At 33.5% G+C, this 23,174-nt stretch overlaps 2 protein-coding genes across 2 annotated transcripts; one reads left to right on the top strand and one right to left on the bottom strand.

Moving 5' to 3' along the window:
* Positions 1-3,744: 3,744 nt before the first annotated feature.
* On the bottom strand, positions 3,745-6,247 carry LOC106137052 (large ribosomal subunit protein uL24m). Its single transcript, XM_013337800.1, has 6 exons — positions 6,086-6,247; positions 5,835-6,010; positions 5,314-5,431; positions 4,837-4,977; positions 4,022-4,153; positions 3,745-3,906 (listed from the first exon to the last, which is right to left on the bottom strand). The coding sequence occupies exons 1-6, from the start codon at positions 6,179-6,181 to the stop codon at positions 3,808-3,810; spliced, it is 762 nt and encodes a 253-aa protein (XP_013193254.1). The 5' UTR covers positions 6,182-6,247; the 3' UTR covers positions 3,745-3,807.
* Positions 6,248-6,729: 482 nt separating this feature from the next.
* On the top strand, positions 6,730-22,967 carry LOC106137051 (V-type proton ATPase subunit C). Its single transcript, XM_013337799.2, has 13 exons — positions 6,730-6,888; positions 7,347-7,483; positions 8,386-8,487; positions 10,035-10,086; positions 16,810-16,907; positions 17,081-17,169; positions 17,689-17,787; positions 18,370-18,493; positions 19,065-19,196; positions 19,781-19,878; positions 20,190-20,325; positions 21,647-21,772; positions 22,184-22,967. Exons 2-12 carry the CDS (start codon positions 7,355-7,357, stop codon positions 21,743-21,745), a joined length of 1,158 nt encoding a protein of 385 aa, XP_013193253.1. The 5' UTR covers positions 6,730-6,888; positions 7,347-7,354; the 3' UTR covers positions 21,746-21,772; positions 22,184-22,967.
* The last annotated feature ends 207 nt before the right edge of the window (positions 22,968-23,174 follow it).

The following is a 23,174-nucleotide window of genomic DNA, read 5'->3' as shown; positions in this document are numbered from 1 at the left end:
GCTTCTTCTGCACTGACGCCTTGGGAGCGGCAGTAAACTTAGTTTTAAGTAATTTATTTGACGTCAACCAATGTTGTTAAACCAAATGATATGACAATTATTAAGTGATATTGAAAAGTCCCATTATCTATACTAATATTATAAAGCTGAAGAGTTTGTTTTGTTTGTTTGTTTGTTTGTTTAAACGCGCTAATCTCAGAAACTACTGAACCGATTTGAATAATTCTTTCACTGTTAGATAGTCTATTTATCGAGGAAGGTTATAGGCTACATTTTATCCCGGATTTCCTACGGGAAACGTCAACAATGCAGGTGAAAGTTGAATGAGTCGGCCATCTGCGAGCTTTCCACGCGAACGCTGCGCAAACTAATTAAGATATAGTAAAACAATGTACTAAAGATGTGAAGTACTCATTTTTTGCCACAAAAAAGTCCGCGAGAGCATATATCTATCTCTTAAGGTTTACTTACAATAACCACTTTTATGTTCATTTTTTAAGATTATTTTTTCATTATAAACATAAGTTATTTTGAAACCAATTTTCTTTAATTCAGTATTAATCCTTATCCAAATAAATATGTTTAGGTATTACTTTCGGCTTTTCATGTAGACTAAAATTGCCATTTACAGTATATAAATCAGACGAATAGGTTTTGAGATATAGTCGTTATAAGCAATTTGCAGCGAAACATTTAATACGGCGAACCAGCGTTCTTTCTAATACGCGTGACCGCCAAATTGATAAAGCCGAGGAGGATGTTTGCAAAAATAAATATGATGCCCAAATAACTATTCCACGCGGACGAAGTCGCGGGCACAGCTAGTAATGAATAAAAGTTTTGAATTTGAATTGCTTACCCATCGCCTACAAGAAGAAAAAAGAAATAACGATGAGGGAAAACATCGTGAGGAAACCTGCACATTCAGACAACTGGATGTATTACCATGATCGATCCAACACGGGTAAGGCTCCCCTGCAAAGGTTGCGGAGGTCAGACGGGAGTCGCTTCGTGTAAAAACGTGACTCACCCAATCCAGGATCCATGGTCAAAGCCTTATCCCGGGCTCCTCTCCAGAGTGGTGAGGATGCAACCGGGATTATAGCCAGGTGGAAGATGATAAATGCGGGCAAAGTCACGCGCCGCAGCTAGTATTGAATATCCTCTGGTCTTAAGACTGTGTACGATAAGAAAGAAATGACATGACAAAACATTTGTTTGTCTGTATGATCGACTAACTTAGAACGTAAATCAAAGTCCTTTTCAGGATCAAAGTACAAGAACAGCTCTTATAATCCGGTTCCAATAAAGACTGCATGCTGATAATGTGACAATTAAAAGATACAATACAATACAATGCCGTGTGGTTCCCGGCACCAGTACAAAAAAGAATAGGACCACTCCATCTCTTTCCCATGGATGTCGTAAAAGGCGACTAAAAGATAGGCTTACAAACTTGAGATTCTTTTTTTAGGCGATGGGCTAGCAACCTGTCACTATTCGAATCTCTCTATCTTAAAGCCAAAAAGCTGAACGTGGCCTATCAGTCCGCTCAGGACTGTTGGCTCTGTCTACCCCGCAAGGGATATAGACGTGATTATATATATGTATGTAAAAGATACAAAGATATATTTATTGTTACTAGAATCGCAGGGAACAACTTTTTTTCGATTAACATACATACATACCTATATATAATCACGTCTATATCCCCTGAGGGGTAGACAGAGCCAGCAGTCTTGAAAGACTGATAGGCCACTAATCGCCTGTTAAGACGAATTATTAATTTAATTTTCAATTATTTTTAGCTTTTAAAAGGCGACTAAGGGATTAGGCTTGTAAACTTAGGATTCTTCTTTAAGGCGATGGGGTAGCAACCTGTCACTATTTGAATCTCAATTCTATCAAAAAGCTAAACAGCTGAACGTGGTCGTTCGGTCTTTTCAACCGTCGGCTCTGTCTACCCCGCAAGGGATATAGATCATTTATTTGAACATACAGGTTTATCAAATAATCCTGGCTACGTTATATAGTTAATTCAGCAATAAATAATAGGAACGTCATTATAAATCATCAAAAACGCAATAAACTTACGTGTTTTATGTTTTGTTTGGTTTTAACGTCAGAAAAACATGTTTTTCTATTGCCCCCAGCGACGCCCTATCACTTAATAACAATGTTATCACTTTTGATACAATATGATAGCAAATGCAGATCAAGTACATAATGAATAAAACGTAATTAAGACAGGTTAAGGGACTTGGCGAAATTATGTTTATACATACATACATACAGTTACGTTAATATTCCTTGCGGTGTAGACAGAGCCAACAGTCATGAAAACACTGATAGGCCACGTTCAGCTTTTTAGCTAATAGAATTGACATTCAAATAGAGACATGTTGATAGCCCATCGCCTGAAAAAAAAATCGCATTTTTATGAAGCCTATCCCTAAGTCACCTTTTACGACATCCATGAGAAAGAGATGGAGTGTTTCTATTCTTGTTTTGTATTGGTGCCGGGAACCACACGGCACCCTAAACTGTGTTTATCTTTGTAATAACTGGATTCTTATTAAGTATCAAGATATTTAAAACTGTAGCTAACAGGAATTTTTGTATCCAATCTATTCAAATTCAAACATTCTTTTATTACTACCTAGAATATAACTGGAAATTTTATATTTTCTTACAAGGTACCTACCTAGTTATGTAGAATATTATTTCAAACAGAATTAAAATTTAACTACATCACAAGTATAATATTATAATGTGTGTAACTACTGCAAAGTAGGTACGTAAATAATTGATAATTGAAATAAAGATATATATAATTATTAATATTAATGATAGCCGTATATAAAAAAAATAAATGTAACCCAACATTTTGCGACTGTGAGGCACATTACTTTTTTTTATCAGAAAGCTGCTTATTTAAAAAAAAGACAATACCGACGCCTCGTGATAAAGTATGTATGTGTGGACACAAATTGTATCTAGATAATTAAGAGTATAGTGACTATATTCAAGAATTAAATGATCATAAACCAGGTTTTATCACTGATTGTTTACTGTTATCGGAACTAAGACCGTGTGGTTAACGGCACCGATATAAAAAAAGAATAGGACCACTCCATCTCTTTCCCATGGATGTCGTAAAGTGCGACTAAGAGATAGGTTTTATAAGGGATTTTTCTTATAGGCGATGGGCAAGCAACCTATTTGAATCTCAATTCTATCATTGAGCCTTACAGCTGAACTTGGCCTGTCAGTCTTTCAAGAGTGCTTTTTCTACCTATATAGACGTGATTATATAAATAAAAAAATATTGGGACTTAGCAACAGGACTTTTACAAAATAATCCATCATATAGGTACTTACCTACGATTAATATGAATAACAAGGGTTTATCTTTGCGATAACATGACCACGTGTGGTTATGTACCTACCTCCTTTTTGCTATACATACATACATATAGTCACGTCTATATCCCTTGCGGGGTAGACAGAGCCAGCAGTCTTAAAGGTTGACAGGCCACGTTCAGCTGTTAGGCTTAATGATAGAATTGAGATTCAAATACTGAGATGTTGCTAGCCCATCGCCTAATAGAAGAATCCCAAGTTTATAAGCCTATCCCTTAGTCGCCTTTTACGACATCCATTGCAAAGAGATGGAGTGATCCTATTCTTTTTTATTACCGACACACACCACACAGCACTTAAAATTATGAATAAAAGAAAGAATTCTCCTAAATACTTTATATTTATACAATTATAACATCAAAACTATTCACTAATCACATTAATTTAATACCAATAAGATTTAGCCGGCACTCTGTCTTCCTTGATACCCATAGCTTCCATTATGTCCATTTCGAAAGTGCGAAGTTGTGGTTCGAAAGATATCTGAAAAAATACAAGATAAAGATACATACATACATACATTTAGTCACGTCTATATCCCTTGCGAATACAAAGATGTGAGTTAATCTATTAATCCCAATGATGATGGAGTACATACCCTGGTAGCAGCATCAGCTTTTGTATCCTTATCCTCATTCTCAACGTATAAGGCTTTGCTTTTATAGTCTATGGTTTCTTCCGCTGATTTAGGTATGGGTATGATTCGGCTACTTGACAATGAGACTCGGACCTGGAATAAATAAATCATAAAATTCGTTAAATTATAATGCAAAAATATTTTTTCATCTTCATTTACCCATAGATAGTTATTGTCTTTCGACAGCGCCATCTGATTAATTTCTCTGCACTTATTAGCAGTGGACATGCAACGTGGTATGTATTAATTGCGTTGTAGTTCCACTGATTTTCTTTCATTTCTACAAGAAATTGCATGGCATTTCTTCACTTTATATATATTTATATATATTTTAATAAAGACTTAAATAGATAAACATCCAAGACCCAGGAAAATCAGATAAACTTCATTTCTCATCATGCCCTGGCCGGGATTCGAACCTGGGAGCTATTATGTCACCATGTTCCATACTCATATTGTAAAAAGATTTGTTATTTTTTGTTTATAAAATTGTCTAAAAAAATAATTATTAATGCTACCCGAAATATTGAAATTTATCATAAATACTACCCGTGCGAAGTCGGGGCGGGTCACTTGTAAATATGTATACATAAATTCACGCCTCTTTCCCAGAGGGGTAGGCAGAAATAACCTTAAAAATTGCTAGAAAAATGTATTTATAATTTCCACCAATAATTCCAATATAATAAATTCCCATGGGACCTAATGTCCCAAGCAAAACTCTACTGAACGTAACAAATACACTGAATCAAACATAAATGGAGAAATTATTAAACCTTCTCCCCCTCTTCAGTATATCTCCACTCGAACTCCGTGGCCTTCAATGTCTCGGGGTCTACGAGTTTGACTCCCGTTGTGACCAGCAGCGGTGCTTCGGACTGGAGTATCACGCCAGGGAAGTCTTTGTCTTTGCCAACCTGAAATATGGTAAAATGAGTAGTTATTATATTACTTATCATTAAAAATTTCTAATAAAAAAATCAAAAAGTACTGAACTAAAATAATATTAACTACAAACATAATGAATGCATAACAGTCTTGAAAAGACTGATAGGCCACATTTGGCTAAAGATAGAATTGAGATCCAAATAGTAACAACAGGTTGCTAGCCCATCTGCCTAAAAGAAGAATCACAAGTGTATAAGCCTATCCCTTAATCGCCTTTTATGACATCTATAGGAAAGAGATGGAGTGGTCCTATTCTTCTTTCAATTGGTGCCGGGAACCACACGGCATCAGAAAACTAGACTTACTCTTCTAATGTGCGTGTTGAGACCCTCGACAAACACCCAGTTCCGTTCCTGTATGACTTGAGACACGATGCCCTGCTTGCCCTTGTCTTTGCCGACCATCACCTCAACACGGTCTCCTCTGAAATGAAATAAACATACATTTTTATTTATTCCATAAGTTTTTGCATAAAATGCTGCATTCAATAATTTTTTTACACATATTTTTAAACCTACAAGCTTAAATTAAGAGAGTTATTAATATGGATGTAACTGTCTACGCCTCTGGGAAAAAGGTGTGATTTTATATATTTATTTATTTACTAATTTATGTACACAGAAAACATTGAAACTAATAAACACAAGAAACAAAATTACAAAGGTTCTGCTTATTTCAAAAGAAATCTCTTCCAGCAGACCCGAGATAGGAGCCATGATGGAACGGATCATGGGCATACTCCACCCACAAAACCAATAATAGACGTACATAAACATATATGTTTGTCACAATATTTAGGGTCAAATATAATTAAATTAATATTTACTTGAAGAACGACCACTCCCCCACGGGTTCTATGAACACCTTTTTTCTGTATGTGTTTATATCATTTTGCTGCCTGAACTGACCAGACCAAGGCCTGTTTGTTGTAAAACGAAACTTCTTGCGGGCTATTTGAGCCTTTGGATACTGAGGATACCCCACAGGATTCTTCCAATATACCTAAAAACGTAAATAAAATTGAGTATAGGTTATGTCCAATTAGAATAGTGTCACGGAGATTTATAAAATTTATACCTGTTCATAACTACGTTTAATGTACGATTCGGGGAGATTAGAGTACTTTACAGTAAGATCTCCGACTTTTTTCGATAAAAAAGTAAATATTCGCATTTTGTTTTGTTTCGTAACCTATTTTTTTTATAAAATTCACGGATTGACATGAATGACAATGACAGTGATATTTTGGTTATTTGACTTATGACCGGATGGATATCACGATAAGTTTTAGGCAAAAATATATTTTTAACACGTATAAGGTTTTCCCAGTTTTCCACATTTTCTCATGTATTTTAAAAGGTTGATTTATTTTTGATTGTTCTTCTATATTTTTCTAATTTATTTTTGAATATTTAATTATTCAAAACATATTTTGCATATGAACATGCAAATTAATCATGAAGGGTAAAATTGTTGATTATTGGTAAAGAAATGTACAATCCACCATAGAGATTTCTTAATTATTTTTAAATAGCTCACAGAAAACTTAATCAGCTGTCAAAAGATTTTATATTATTAAACTATATTGAAAAAGAAGATTCAGTGAAGTGATCAACCACAGAAGTAGCATGCTTGCCCAAATAACTCCTAAATATAAGCAAAATTTCAAGTTTTATTGCATTCATTTCTTTTCAGAAATTGCTATTCATAGACAACTGACGTAAATCAGCTGTCCAAAACCATTTGTTGTAGGTGGCAGCACCGCATCACGTGAATTTTCATGGCGCTGAAGGGCTAGACCCGAATTGTCTTGTGATTTCGCCAAATTATTTGCTGTTTCTTGTAATTATTATCAAACAGCATTAATATTTAAGATAAAGGTGAGTCTTATGTTTAAAGTTTGTGTATGGGGCCTGTGTAATTGTGCCTAGAAGTTATTACGCGGGACTTGCAAGTGTCAAAAGTTAAAGTGATGGACTGGGTAGGGTGGGTTTGGGGTGGATTCCTTGGGATATTAGAAGTCAGGCGCCAGGATGTCTGACCGCCAAGAGGGCGCCGACTGCTCGCGTCCGATATTGATTCACTGCACCACCCTAGCTCCCTAGAATCGTTAGCAAACATATCATATTGCTTCCGACTTGCGTTAGTGCAGTATACGGTAATTTTCTCATCAGAAAAATCGATTATTCTATCAAGTTTCAACGTTAATTGTTCAATAGAAATGTAGCCGTGAAGTATTTGGTGGGAATTATTCCTTATTTATTAAAAAAATTGGCATTTGATTTTGATATGATGCAAAAATTTTGATCTTATTTTAAATTTGTTTTGATATTTTCAGTGCGGATAATGTCGGAATACTGGCTGATCAGCGCCCCTGGCGACAAGACCTGCCAGCAGACGTGGGACACTCTGAATGAGGCCACCAAGCCGGGAAACCTAAGCGTCAACTATAAATTCCCTATCCCTGACCTTAAGGTACCATTCATTTGTTTATTTTTAGTTAGATACGAAATTCCATTTTAAAAAGAGTGTATAAAGATTTGTTTTTAATTGTTACCTATAAATTTTATTTTAACATGTTTCAAATTCAGCTTTCAATGCCATCAAAAAATATGTAATTCTGTTTGTAAATGGCTTTTGTATAAGTTCAGAGATGACCTCGTTCACTTGGAGTTTATAAGCAGTGATTAAGTTACTTTTTTTTTAAACTTATTGTACTTACATTAATAACAGGTCAAACCTTGACCACCCGGATACCACACCTGCCTGACTTAATGATGGAATTGACTCTAAAATTAGTATAACTATTTGTTTTTGTATGCCTCCGTGCTGATCTGGTAAGAAAAAAAAACAGTGTTTGCTTTCTGCTTCTCTTACCATGCAGATTGTAAAAGCGAATGAACGGATAGCCTAGAAATTTGGGATTCTTCTTTTCAGTGATGGATAAGCAACATGACTCAATCTCATAATGATGGGACATTTCATTAGTTGATGTCAAATAAATTACTTATAACTAAGTTTTCTGCCATTGCAGAAGAAGCCGTAACCACTGCAGCATTTTCTTCAATTACATCAACTTCACAATAATCCAAACATATAATCAGAATAGAAATGTGGACAAAAAGATACATTTATTGATTTCATCACTTGTGTTACGAGATACTAACTCAACAATACTATATTTTAAAATAAATACTTATATAGAAAAACATCCAAGACCCAGGCCAATCAGAAAAAGTTCGTTTCTCATCACGCCCTGACTGGGATTTGAACCCGGGACCTCTGGTGACAATAGACCGCTGCGCCATAGAGGCCGCAAATGTGTATGTATGTCTGTTGTGTTTTATGACTAAAATTTATATATTTTTTATTTCCAGGTGGGGACTTTGGATCAGTTGGTGGGTTTATCCGATGATCTTGGTAAACTAGATGGCTACGTGGAGAGTGTCACCAGAAAGGTGGCCCAGTACCTCGGTGAGGTGAGTCATTATTAATTTTTTTCACCTTGTATTGTTTTGTCTGCAATCAGCGATGATGCAGATGTGGTGCAGTAATTTGGTGCAAGTGTGTTCTCCAGTGAGAACATCTTCCCATATTTAGAGGATAAAAATATCCTTCCTTTTAAATCGTTGCGGGTAGGCGCATGTCAGTAGCTAAGAAGTTTTTTTTTTTCTTTCTTTTTTACGGGTATATTATGGCTTCCACTGGACTTTCGGTTTTTCTGCCGATGTCATGGTTTGAAGAGACATGAAGTTATGAAATTGGTTGATGGATAGTTATACAAAAGGAGAAGGTTAACAAGTGTTTCTCTAGAAATAAGTAGCGCCCTTGTACTGAATTTCTCTTTATTTTAAGTTTTTTTCATATTTTCCTCAATAATGTTTTTGGCTTGTAATTTAGAATAGTTTTTTTTTATTATTATAAAATAATTAATATTAGTTTAAATTATTTAATTAGGTATATTTATTATTAGTACTTTTCTGATTAAATAAAAAAATAAATTTACAAACACAACAAGTAAGTATTGTTAGTGAATGGGAAGATAAGTTAATAATGTTTAGTGTGTGTGTGGTATGAAAGTTTAGAAGCTCAATTATTTAATAATATAATAAATATAATAAAATTAGGTCATTAGGGTGGACTTCATGTTTCACATATATTTTTTGAGTAAATGCTTACATTTTGAAAATTAAAAATATAAATATATATGGGAGAAATTATGCTGATTGAGTTGGCTTCACGAGGTCGAGATGAGACTTGTGTTATGTTATAATAAGTCAACCATACTATTTTTTATAGTATATACTTAAAAATATAAACTAAACATCCAAGATTCAGGTCAATTAAAAAAAAATTTCTTTTTTCATTATGACCTCACCGGGGCTCGAACCCGGGACCTTTCATTCATAGGCAAGAATCTGATAACTACACCAAACCTTAATGAGTCCCACCCAGGTGCCAAAAGTGGAATAAACTGGTCTTTTTCACTTTGTGGGTACATTAATTAAAGTCTCTGATATCAATTTCAATTAATTTCATTGTCCGCAGTTTACTTAAGAAATATATTTATTGTAAATAAAAAAGAAATATAGAAATTTTTATAGATATATAAATATTATAAAAATTTAATTTGATAAATTTGAATAAATAATTATATATATTTATATATATATTACATATATAATTATATATATGGACTTTCAGTCTTTTCAAGACTGTTGGCTCTGTCTATCCCCCAAGGGATATAGACAACGACGACTATATGTGTAGGTATATGTTGTTTTACACAGCCGTTAAGCCGTCAAATTATATTTAGGACACTCCGTTTTAGTGGCGCTTTTTCGCGTGCCGGTAACCTATTAACTCACTTACATAATGAATTTACACACGAAATGAATAATATTTTCGTACGCTTTTGCAAGAATAGGTTTAATTCTCATTATGAGAGGCGGTTGTTTGATGCTGTATTACGGGATTTTAGTGTTCTTTTGTTGTTATTTTATTTATGTTTATATTTTATTCTCAGGTACTTGAAGATCAGCGTGATAAGCTACATGAAAACCTCACTGCTAATAACAGTAAGTACATTTTTAATTAATTTATAACTATTTTTTGTAATTTCTTAAAAATGGCGCTAAACATTTTTGAAAGTTCTATTTTTTTTTAAATACTGCAGGCATGTGTACTTTTAATAGTGTTTGGTGCCAATTAATCGATTTTTATAAATATTTTTGGAATTCAATAAGAGAAGTTGTAATAGTTATCAGAAATCATAAAAAAATACTTGATTAAATAAAACTTTTTTGCATGAGAAAAAAGGTATAGATTAAAAAATATTTTGGCATGTTCGATAGGTGCGTCTTTATAGAGACGGCAAAATAGTGCATTGGGGGTCATAATACTGTTAGCATGAAAAAAAAACTAATTTTGAAAATAGATAAGTATGGACTATTGTAGAAAAGAGACATCACTAAAAGCACAGAGTAGTGCGAAAAATACGCATGAATCGCTCAATCGGTGGTTTATTAAATTATTTATCTTTATATTTTTATCTTTTTTTTTCCTTCCTCTTGTGTATTTTATTATATTGTTTAACATTATATTTTGCATGTAAGTACACACTGGCTTGCAATTGGTAAAATAAGCCAGGTTTATTTTTTATAATTTCCTCTTTTGTATATTTTCTATTTATTTGCAATTTTGTACAATTGCACCGTATCCAAGAATGTTTATATGATTTATTATACATTTCAACACATTTACATGACCCATTTTCCTCTGAAACACTATCAAGCACTAATTTGTACATACCACATGTCACATCAATGAATCTTTTTAATTTTGTAAAGAAAAAAAAACTTTAGGGAAAAGGATTTTTTTTTTTAAATTGGGGATTTTTTAATTTAAAAATGAAAAGATTCATTGGTAAAGTCTCAAAATATTTTTACAAGCTAAGAATGTTGAGTGGACAGTGTTGTTTCGTTTTTATAAATAAAAGATTCCCAATCAGACTATGGAATCCCAGCACCTAATGCATCATCTTGTGTGAAATGTAATTTTTTTGTTTCGGAATGAATTGTAACTATTATGTTGCATTATTGATAGTTTAAAATTGATGTTGATGAATAAATTAATTTAAATAAACCTTTTGTTCTGAACTGGTTTATTACAAAAGCGATAAAAAATAAAATAAAGAATAACATAAAAAAAAATAATCTGTGCCTGTTTTTTTTTACTTAAATATATATTTGTTTTCATTTTTATATTCGTTACACACAATGAAAGTCATCGCTTACGTATTTATGTTGTGATATTAAACTCTTATTATTTTAACAATAGGTATCGCTGATAGTCGTGTTTTAGTAATAAGTTGTACATTTAGATACTGTTAGTATGTTTGGGATTGCATTTCAGTGTCTGAAAAATGGAAAAAAGTGTGCGGCAGTGAGTAATATTTGTAGTGTATGGCTTCGGAAACGTAATATATTGTGGCAAGCTTCTTTGTCGCTTATAAACGCGGTACATTTTTTGAATATTGCTATAACTATATGTTTTTTATTTTATTTTATATATAATGTATATAATGCCAGTTTTCATAATGAATTTTAATTTTTATGAATTTTATTGTACAGTTTAATTATGGTAACAGGTATTTTTACAATTTTTTTTTATTTATTGTGTATTTGTATAAAAATATATATGTTATTTTTTTTAAATAGCTATATATTATTATAATGTTAAAAAATTGAGATCTGTATTTTTCAGAGGTGGTTTTTATCAAATTAAAAAATATTACCATTATTATCATTTATTCATATTGACGTTATATAAAATATATGTAAAGTTATCTGTTTAAGAGTAGTTATTTTAATATGATAATAAATTTAATTAAAAACATTTAAAATACTAGCTAATTCATATTTTTATATGATTTTTAACTGATTTGAATTTAGCCTTAGGAATTATAAATAAATGCGTTTCTTAAGAATTAAACGTTTATTTATGATTCTTATAAAGAGACTAAAAAAATTAACAGTGTGTAAAAAATGTGAAATGCATTTTTGATTTAATAAACAGCATAATACTCCTACCATTAGATGGCGAATAAAAAATAAAGATGCTACAATCAATTACAATCATAGCTCTTGTTAATTTAAATAATATCCTTCGATGCATAATGTTATAATGACGGAAGCACCAACTAAACAAGAGCTTTTGAGGCTATTTTCTTAGAACGATGAGAAAATTAAGGCAAATTCATTAGGAGAATGAACTATATTTACATGGATTTTTTCATAGCACTTTTGCACTGTATAAAATCGGCAATGTGGATGTAGTGGGACGTACTGGGATGCTGTCTAAACTTATAAGTTGTCGTTTTTTCTTTTTTTTCTGTAAGATATTTGTAGTGAGGATAACTGTTTCATGTGGGGTCGGGGAAACTTGTAAGTCTCTTTGGGAACTTGAAGTGGACGTTAAATATTATTTTGTGTTTTATTGTGTACCATAATTATTAAATAGTGTATTAGTCTTTAAGCACATTATTGGTTCTAACGTACAGAACGGACACTCACTTACAGCTCAATCATAAATCTATACTAATATTATAAAGCTGAAGGGTTTGTTTGTTTGTTTGAACGCGCTAATCTCAGGAATTACTGGTTCAAATTGAAAAATTCTTTTTGTGTTGAATAGACCATTTATCGTGGAAGGCGTTAGGCTATATAACATCACACTTCAATGATGCCCTAAATAACTACCACGCGGACGGAGTCGCGGGCACAGCTAGTTAGGTATATAGTGCTAAACAATGTACTGATTTATGGCTGAACAAAGGTATTATGCAAACAATTTAAGTGTATGCAAATTCCTTTTTTTATCTTGAGTGGTATCTGAATTGTACGTAGTGCCGGGGATATGCTGTAAGTTCACAATTTGGTTTAATCGTTAGAAATGCTGTAAGATTAGCACATGATGTCTTTATAATATTTTAACAATTTGACATGTCTTCATGCCATAAAAATTCGCAATCACTGCCTCACGAGACATTCATAGCTTAGCCATATCAAGCTTTAAAATTGATCTATGCTTTTCGCTTTTTTTTATTATTATTAGTATAATTTAATTTATTTCGTATGAAATTATATCTTTTTTATTTTTATATTTTGCTCCTTTCCTGTACTAATGTCCTATTATTATTTCGTTTTTATTTATACGTGAGGCGTTTATGATCAGTAAAACGCGATATCAAAAAATATATGCGTAATGAAAACAAGGGCGTATTATTCATAGATTTACAGCAGTCGTAAAACTTTATACGAATCACTTGTAGCTAAAATTTTTAATGCGAAATTAGAGTTCGCACATAGCAGACATAAATCGTGAATTTGAAACAACTTTTACGGTAAAAATCTGCGGAATTTAGGCATCGAGTCTTACGCGGATCCGGGGGGAGGCGAGCCGCCTCCTACCCCGACTTCTCCTGTGTGCGACTCGGCATTTTCTGAACACCACGGCTGCTGGCCGTGCGAACATCGGGAGCATTCAGATTGCGATGCCTCGCAACCCTCGCAGGCGTCTAGCGGGCGCAGCTCCCCGAGATGGGACGAAGAGGAGGAGGAGGAAAGACACCACCACGTCCTGTCGCAAGGTTTAGGCTTCCGACCTAACCCGCAATCCCTAATTTGAACGGTTTTGAGGCTTTGATGTTAGAAGTCTTCGAATCGTAGTTTGAACAGTTCAATGTACTATATCAAGGGATGGGAATGTACTATATGAAGGGGTGTACTTTTGATAACACCGGCCTTGCGGAAGTGCATACTCCTGGAATAAGTTCAATACACTATTAATTATTGCAGATGTTCTTATCTTATTAGTAATACAAAATTTAATTTAATATTTCACGAAATTTATGGAGTAAGTATTACGGGTCTACTGGAAGAGATTTCTATTGAAATAAGTAGCACCTGTGTACTACATTTTTTGGGTTAATGCTCCTGTATGTTTTTGTGTATATAAATAAATAAGTTTTATTAATTTCTCTTCGAATTACTGCAGCGCTTTGAAAATTTAAATCTCAAATTTTTTCGTATTCTTGGTTGCACCCTTCACTTTAAAATGAATTACTAATCATTATAAGAGCTATTTTATTTAGCGAAATTGTATTTAGCCGCAGACTTCTTACATCTCCATTTTGTTATTAAAATTTCAACAGCCCCAATATTGTTCAAATCTAACCTGGTACGATTGATCTAATTCCTATTGTAGGCTTGTCATTTGTTTTCTTTTACGAACAGCGCTGCCTGCCCTTAAAATTATTATAACAAATTAGGCTTGTCATGTAAGGCAGTGATTGCGTTATCTATAAATATTTATTTAATTATGATTTCTATTCCATCTTTACAGATATTATATTTTTATATTGTCAATTCACAGCAGATGGCGCTGACCGTAGACGAAATTCTGGGAGCGCCATCCTGAATTTTCTTATTTGAAATTCTAAATTTGAATGTTCAAAAGTTTAGGGTGACGCTAATGCCTTTATAAATGTTTAAATTAAAAAACCACAAAATGTGCGTCTTGCACCACACTGTATGCAAGTTACGCTTCTGGATTTAAAGTGCTCTACAATATAATATAGTTTACACAAGGACAATGACTTAAAAAAAGAAAAAAAATCTGTCTTTGTAGCAGCTTGATACACAAATATCTATAGCGTCTTAAGTTTTTTTTTTAAATAATAATGCTTTTTTGTTATAACTACGTCGATGTTGTCGTTTATTTTTTATATATGTATATTTTTTTATTATTTCATGTGTGTTTATTAAAAATTCAATATTTGAGTTACTGTGTTTCAACATTACACTGCGGAAACTACCTAGGTCGGCAATTGTTATTGTTAAAGCTATAAATAAAGCTTTATTGAAGCAATGACGGTTATAACCTTGTTGTCCGCAGTAAACAGTATGCTTGACATATAATGGAAATGACACACTCAAATCCATTACAGTAAAAGTTACGACCAGTAATAGATTTCCTCGATTTATGAATCTATGCAAATTATTATTTGGATTGCCACTTTGGAATGTAATCTGTATTTGTTTTTTGTAGTTATAGTACATGTATCAGTGAGAAAACATCATGCTACTACAGCGTTATCGTTATAACTTTTTTTTTACACAATTTGTAACAAATATGATGAATTTAAAAGTTGTTGCAAATTATGCGTCATGATATTTTCGGTATTTACATAACTCAAGAAAAGATAACTAGGAGAATATTTTTTATCTCTCTTTTTATCGGATATTCAGAGATCGCATTATGTCATCATTCGTCCTTGACATGACTTTGGATTTTATTTTAAGATTTTCGTTTTTGTTATTTTTTTTATTTTTGACTCTAAACATAATCACCATGTAAAAAAAATATTTTCTGTTATTTGAAAAGTTTATTCTTGATTTTTTAAAATTCTATTTACAAAAAATTTATAAGCTGTAAACAGAAAAAGCTCGAAAGTTTCACTCAATCAAACTTTTTAATTTTAAGTACACACTTTTATGTAATGCTACTTATAAGAGCGGCCCCTTAAGGTATAATTTCAATATGTATAACACATTATACTTTATAGTGAATTTTACAATCTGCAAATTCTAATATATTTAGTTTGTCGAACTGTTTGCCTGATTAAGCTTTGCATTTTAGCGTGTAGAATAGTATAGTGATATGAATTGGTGAAAGTATCTCGCATGTCATTGCATGATTTATAATAATATTCTTATTGTATGTACAGCATGTTTAATGTTATTAAAAGTTGACAGATTGAGAAATCACTGAGCAAGGAGGTTTTCGCACCCACTCATGTCAAAATTTCCATAACTGCGGCATGAGAAAAATAATAATAATATTTTTTTTTATAAAAATATTTAAAAGAAACATCTGGCAACTTAATATGTTTGACAGCTTGTAGTGAAGTTTGAATCCGTCTTTGTATTTGATTGTTCGATGTTTGAATTTAAAAGCGTTTTTTTTTTAATATCGCTAGTTCTTTTTTTCCATTAAAATATTGAACCGCCTATTTTTTTTTAATGATTTTTTTTCAGCACTTTTTATATGTGTATTAATATTATTAAACGAATTTATATTGTTATTTTTAATATAAGTAAGGCGTTTTTTTTATTGTTGTAATATTTTTGACATTTAAAGCAATACGATGTTTTGTGTCATTGGGATGTGTAAAGTCTCTCCCTTGAAGACAGCATTATTTAGAAATAAATAATAACTATGACTAAATCTCAATTTTTAAGGATAATCCCAAATAATGTTGTCACTAGTTAATTCACTTTGTTAAAAAAAAGTATGAGATAATTTAATAGCGACTGTAGGTCACAGTGGCGTTTGTCTTTTTGTATAATTTGCGCATTATTAGACAGGTGACAGCTTTTATTTTATATAATGATAATAATGACGAATCACAATATAACTTTGATAAATTATTATACATAAAAGAATTATAAAAACAGTTTCAAATTTTACGGTATTTCTTTTTTTTATTTAGTTTGTATATGTATTTAAAATCCACCAAAACAATAAAAGTTTTTGTTAAATCATTTATAAATAAAATATATATTTTTTATTTAATAATTTTATCATACTTGCTCTTTTTTTTACTTCTCATCTTTGCCAGAAATTCCATATACTTTTTTTTATTTTTAATTAACAAAATACGCTGTCAACTGTCTAATAAGTAGACTTCGACGAACATTGTTTTCGTTGTATACTAATTTAGATTGTGCGCGTTCCAGGTGACCTGCCCACGTACATAACCCGTTTCCAATGGGACATGGCCAAGTATCCCATTAAGCAGAGTCTGCGTAACATCGCGGACATTATCAGTAAACAGGTGAGATCGTACAGTCCATATATATATATATTTTTCATATATTTATATATATATATAAATTTATATATATATATATATAAATATATGAAAAATTGTGTTTGTTTTGTTCTAAACAGGTTTTTTTTTGTGTTCTTTGTTTATTTTGTTAACTTTTTCTAATTTTTTTATTTCAGCTGGGACAAATTGACGCTGATTTGAAGGTGAAATCCGCGGCCTACAATGCTCTCAAGGGCAACCTGCAAAACTTGGAGAAGAAACAGACGTAAGTTAAGATTATTAAAAATAAAATATATATGTATATTTTTGTGTGATCATTTTTTTTTAACCTTTCTACATAAAAGCGGACGTAATTTAGGCTTTTTTATATAAAACAGTTCTTTTTATAAAACTTCATTTTTTCGGGAAAGTAGTTATAAAACTTCATTTTTTTTTTGGGAAAGTAGTGTGACGGACCTCCCCGACCAATTTTATATTAGATTTACTGACAATAAATATAAAATAGTAATAGACATAATGAGAGCAATATCAACAAAAATAGTCCTATTAAAATCCATCATTTCTAGACATAAAAATTCAAAAATGGATCTTTAAGCACAATACGTAAAATTTGCAATAAAACAAGTACAAGTTTTTTTTTCTGCCTTTTGCTTAATTATATTTATGGAAATTTCATCGTCATCGTCATCATCAAATATTCTGTAAAAATTTCCTTGAGCAGTGAAAATTAGTTTATTTTACAGTCATATTATTACGATGATGTCTCTCTCTCTCTCAATTCCAGCGGCAGCCTCCTGACCCGCAACCTGGCCGACCTCGTGAAGAAGGAGCACTTCATTCTGGACAGCGAATACCTGACCACGCTGCTGGTCATCGTGCCCAAGTCAGTCATACAACATGTTTAAATCAAATTTTATTTTATTCTGAAAAAAATGATCTTTTTTCTCAATCGAATATTATTTTATTTTGAAAAAATAACCTTTTTTCTGATGTAAAATATTTTTTGATTTTTTTTTCACGTCATTTTTAATTTCATTAAATTAAGTTATATCTAATGTATCTTTTAATATTTGTCAAAAGCTATATATAATCTATGAACTACCTAAACACCTTACCCCCTTAGGCTAACGTCCTCAAAACTGACACAGAATCCATTTTTTTAATACAAATCCATTTTTTTTTTAAGACATAATATCACGTCTATATCCCCCACGGTGTAGTCAGAGCTAGCAGTCATGAAAAAACTGAAAGGCCACGTTCAGCTGTTTGGCTTATTGATAGAATTGAGATTCAAACAGTGACAGGTTGCTAGCCCATCGTCTAAAAGAAGAATCCTAAGTTTATTAGCCTCTACCTCACCTTTCACAACATTCATGGGAAAGAGATGGAGTAGGCCTATTCTAAATTGTAACATATTGTGTACATGTAATTAATTTTAAAATATAAATAATACGTTGTGATTCAGGTCGTCATTCAACGACTGGAACGCCAACTACGAGAAGATAACGGATATGATAGTGCCTCGCTCCTCGCAACTCATACACCAAGACGCCGATTACGGCTTGTTCAGCGTTACTCTATTCAAGAAGGTATGATTTTGATTAGATTAGATGATTTTATGATGAACTAGTCGTTCGTCGCGGACTAAGTCCTCGATGACACTTTATTATTCTTTTTTCAAAAATTGTGTATACCTATCTCAAAAAAAAAACTTAACCAGGGTTAATGCCTTACGATCTTAAAAATTCTATTAAATGATAGCTCCTCGCTCGCTTCGCTCGCTCGATTTATAGATAACTTTGTATATATTAGAATACCTAGACGAACGTATCTTGATCAAATTAAGGACGTCCTAGTAAAGGGTCAGGTCAAGAGTACCCGAAACGAGTTATGAATGTGGATGAAGCGAAGGAAATATGCAGAGATCGTGGCAAGTGGAAAGACGTAGTCTCTGCCTACCCCTCCGGGAAAATGGAGTGATTTTATGTATGTATATTAGAATACATAAGAAAAAAAAACAAAAAATTTCAAATAGAAAAAAATAATTAAATTTACTTCATAAAAATTAAAATAAAAATACTGAAAATAAAAAAAAGGGACATAAAAAAATTAAAATGTCGACTTTCTGATGATTTTTTTTTTCTTTGTTCTTTTTTATAGGTGGTGGACGAATTCAAGCTTCACGCGCGCGAACGGAAATTCGTTGTCCGCGACTTCTCCTACAACGAGGCGGACTTGACCGCCGGCAAGAATGAGATCACCAAACTTGTTACCGACAAGAAGAAGCAGTTTGTGAGTTTATTTCATTGTATTTACCTTTTTAAATGACCTGAGGACACCCGCGGCTTCTCCCGCGTAGAACGCAAAAATCACCATAATTCCCGTTCTCGCGGGAATTCCTCTGCCCACCCCTCAGGGAAAAAGGCGTGATTTTATGACATAAGTTTCAAAACGCCCCACTCATTATTCCAAAGAGCCAATATGTAAAAAAAAATGTAAAAAAGTTACTTAATAATGGGGTTTTTAATTATACTTAACAAATTTGCATACCAATTGTATATGTGCCGTGTGGTTCCGGGCACACGTTCAAAAAAAAAAGAATAGAACCACTCCATTTCTTTAACATGGATGTCGTAAAAGGCGACGTAGGGAAAAGCTTATAAACTATGGATTCTTTTAGGCGATGGGCTAGCAACCTGTCACTATTTGAATCTCAATTCAATCAGTAAGCCAAACAGCTAAACGTGACCTATCAGAATTTTCAAGACTGTTGGCTCTGTCTACCCCGGAAGGGATATAGACGTGATTGTATTCATGTAGGTATGTATGTATAGATAAATTTGGGAATGTAAATTATGTCTGTTTGTCATCTCCAGGGTCCTCTGGTAAGATGGCTTAAGGTGAACTTCTCCGAATGTTTCTGCGCTTGGATACACGTGAAGGCGCTAAGGGTTTTCGTCGAATCGGTGCTGAGGTAAATATATACCTAACTAACTATCTTTTTTCAAATTCACATCTATACTAGCTTTTGCCCGCGGCTTCGCCCGTGCAAATGTATTTTAGATTATAAGGATACGCCATAAAATTTCACCCATTTTTAATCCCGTATCGTGCGGGACTGTTTTAAGTTTATATTTGATTGATGATGAATTTATCATCTCTAAACTTATTTATTATTATGAAGAATGAATTATAAAAATATTTATTATTTATGTGAACAATTGACACAGATACGGGCCCTCCCCGTGGAAAAACATATTTATTTTACTGTCACAATGCCCACAGATACGGTCTCCCGGTGAACTTCCTGGCCGTGGTGATGGTGCCGGCGCGCAAGAGCACGAAGAAGCTGCGCGACACGCTGCACGCGCTCTACGCGCACCTCGACCACTCCGCGCACGCCGCCGCCACGCCCGCCGACGTCAGTATGCGCCGCTGTCACTGTCACCGTCACTGTCATTATTGTCGTCACTGTCATTATTGTCGTCACTGTCATTATTGTCGTCACTGTCACCGTTATCGTCACTGTCACCGTTATTGTCACTGTCACCATTATCGTCACTGTCACCGTTATCGTCACTGTCACCGTTATCGTCACTGGCAGTGTTATCGTCACTGTCAGCGTTATCGTCACTGACACAGTTATCGTCACTGTCATTATTGTCGTCACTGTCAGCGTTATCGTCACTGTCAGCGTTATCGTCACTGTCAGCGTTATCGTCACTGTCAGCGTTATCGTCACTGTCAGCGTTATCGTCACTGTCACCGTTATCGTCACTGGCAGCGTTATCGTCACTGGCAGCGTTATCGTCACTGGCAGCGTTATCGTCACTGGCAGCGTTATCGTCACTGTCATTATTGTCGTCACTGTCACCGTTATCGTCACTGGCAGCGTTTTCGTCACTGGCAGCGTTATCGTCACTGTCATTATTGTCGTCACTGTCACCGTTATCGTCACTGGCAGCGTTATCGTCACTGGCAGCGTTATCGTCACTGTCATTATTGTCGTCACTGTCACCGTTATCGTCACTGGCAGCGTTATCGTCACTGTCAGCGTTTTCGTCACTAGCAGCGTTATCGTCACTGTCATTATTGTCGTCACTGTCACCGTTATCGTCACTGGCAGCGTTATCGTCACTGGCAGCGTTATCGTCACTGGCAGCGTTATCGTCACTGGCAGCGTTATCGTCACTGTCACCGTTATCGTCACTGTCACCGTTATCGTCACTGTCACCGTTATCGTCACTGTCACCATTGTCGTCACTGTCACGATTATCATTACTAAACCCCTTCAGCTCAGGAGCTGCCACAGGTTGCATGGCATCGCGCGTGCTATGCTATGAAGGCAAATCAGAAACTGAAAGTCAAATGAGTAATTTATCATCAAATTGGTTTCTAGGTTCCAAGATACCTTCTCATAATATTTTTTCTTACAGGAGCCCAGGGTCCAATTATTAATATACTCGTATGCGAGTAACATTGTAATCTTACTGAAAAATTCTTTAAAAAACTCAATACCAATGGGCTTGTATAAAAACAGCAATGTAGCGGAAGAAGAAGAAATTAAGTCTCATTTTAGGATTTTATTTCATTCTTCTTACGTTCGTTAGTATGAATGTATATATCCCTTGATTGGCTTTTAACACAGATAGGGAACCGCCTGGGCAGCATAGACTGTTTCTTTTTTTCTTCACTACTTACTATCATTTTTTTTATTTATTTTTTTTAATATTTACTTCCAGAATGCCGAGTTGGCCGGCCTAGGTTTCAGCTCATCTGAATACTATCCGTACGTGTTCTACAAGATCAACATTGACATGATAGAAAAGTCTAACAACTAACTTCACAGCCATACCAATGTTTATTAGGTAAGCTGACTCATATATACATACACTAAATACACATGCAAACATACTATAATCACGTGTATTTCCCTTGCGGGGTAAACTGTGCCAACAGTCTTGAAAATACTGATAGGTCACGTTCAGCTGTTTGGCTTAATGTTAGAATTGAGATTCAAATAGTGACAGGTTGCTAGCCCATCGCCTGAAATAAGAATTTCGAGTTTATAAGCCAATAATCCCTTAGTCGCCTTTTACGACATCCATGGGAACGAGATAGAGTGGTCCTACCTATTCCTTTTTTTTATTAGTGCAGGGTACCACACGGCAATAACCAAAAAAATAACTATATTTGTCTGAAAATTTTACCAAAGTTTTGAAATTCACACAAAAAATTGTAGTGAAATTTTTAATCGTATATTTGAATGTTGTCCGCAGGTGTTGTTACCAGTCGCCGCCCTAACGCCTCGAAGGCGTCCGGCCGCCAGTTAGTCGCAACTTGATTGTACAATTAATTTCGTTCACATATCTCCGGAACTATAACACAAAGTGTATAATAAACCTTTAAAAACCCCATGTATAAAAAAAAAGAATCATATTTTTCTATTGCAAACTTTTTAATTTTATTTACAAACTTTTTTTTTTTTGACGTTTAAAATCAATTTTATTCCCCTTTCGTGTGTGTTTTATTGATGCAGGTTGTAGGATTGTGTCCTTTATTTATATTATATAATGTTATTTATTGTTAAGATTCCATTGGTATATTGAAACTGCAATAATTTGGCGAAATAGGCTGAGGTTCAAGATTGTTAAAACTAATTCCACTGAACTATACATAAATGTGTTACCAAATATTTGGATTTCAAGCTACCAAATATTTGATGTGGAAAAATTTGAATTTAGCTGTTAATAAATATGTTATCTTTCTCTTTACGTATGGTTCTTAAATGGAGATATATTTTCGAGGTTCAAAACAGCTCTAGTGGTTAATAAGTTTTAAGTTTCTTGCGCTTAATATATTTTTATGACAGACAGGCATGTCAAACGCAACGACTATGTTCAGTATTATTAGTTGCGTGGACAGTTAGATTAGTATGAATGTATAAAAGTTCAATAAATGAAATAATTATATAACTATTGGAGTTACGCAAAAGCTATGTAAATAAGAACATTCCTCATTCTCGAGTAGTACATAAATAAAAATATTATTCAAGTTACTGTTTTTTTGTGTTTGTTTTTTAACTTCCCTCATAACTTTAACATAAGCTTTAAAGTTTGCTATTAACAGCGTGATAAGGGAATGTTGTGATGTGAAAGAAGATGTAGTAACAGGAATAAAAAAGGGTATGTTAAGATGGTTTGGTCATGTGGAGAGGATGAATGAAAGCAGGTTGACTAATCAGATATTCAAGGAGAGTGGAGAGAAAGA

The sequence above is a fragment of the Amyelois transitella genome, chromosome 26 (assembly GCF_032362555.1).
Source record: "Amyelois transitella isolate CPQ chromosome 26, ilAmyTran1.1, whole genome shotgun sequence".
In the NCBI taxonomy this organism is placed as follows: Eukaryota; Metazoa; Arthropoda; class Insecta; order Lepidoptera; family Pyralidae; genus Amyelois; species Amyelois transitella.
The sequence above is the reverse complement of the archived record's forward strand: the minus strand, read 5'-3'. Positions and strand labels throughout refer to the sequence as shown.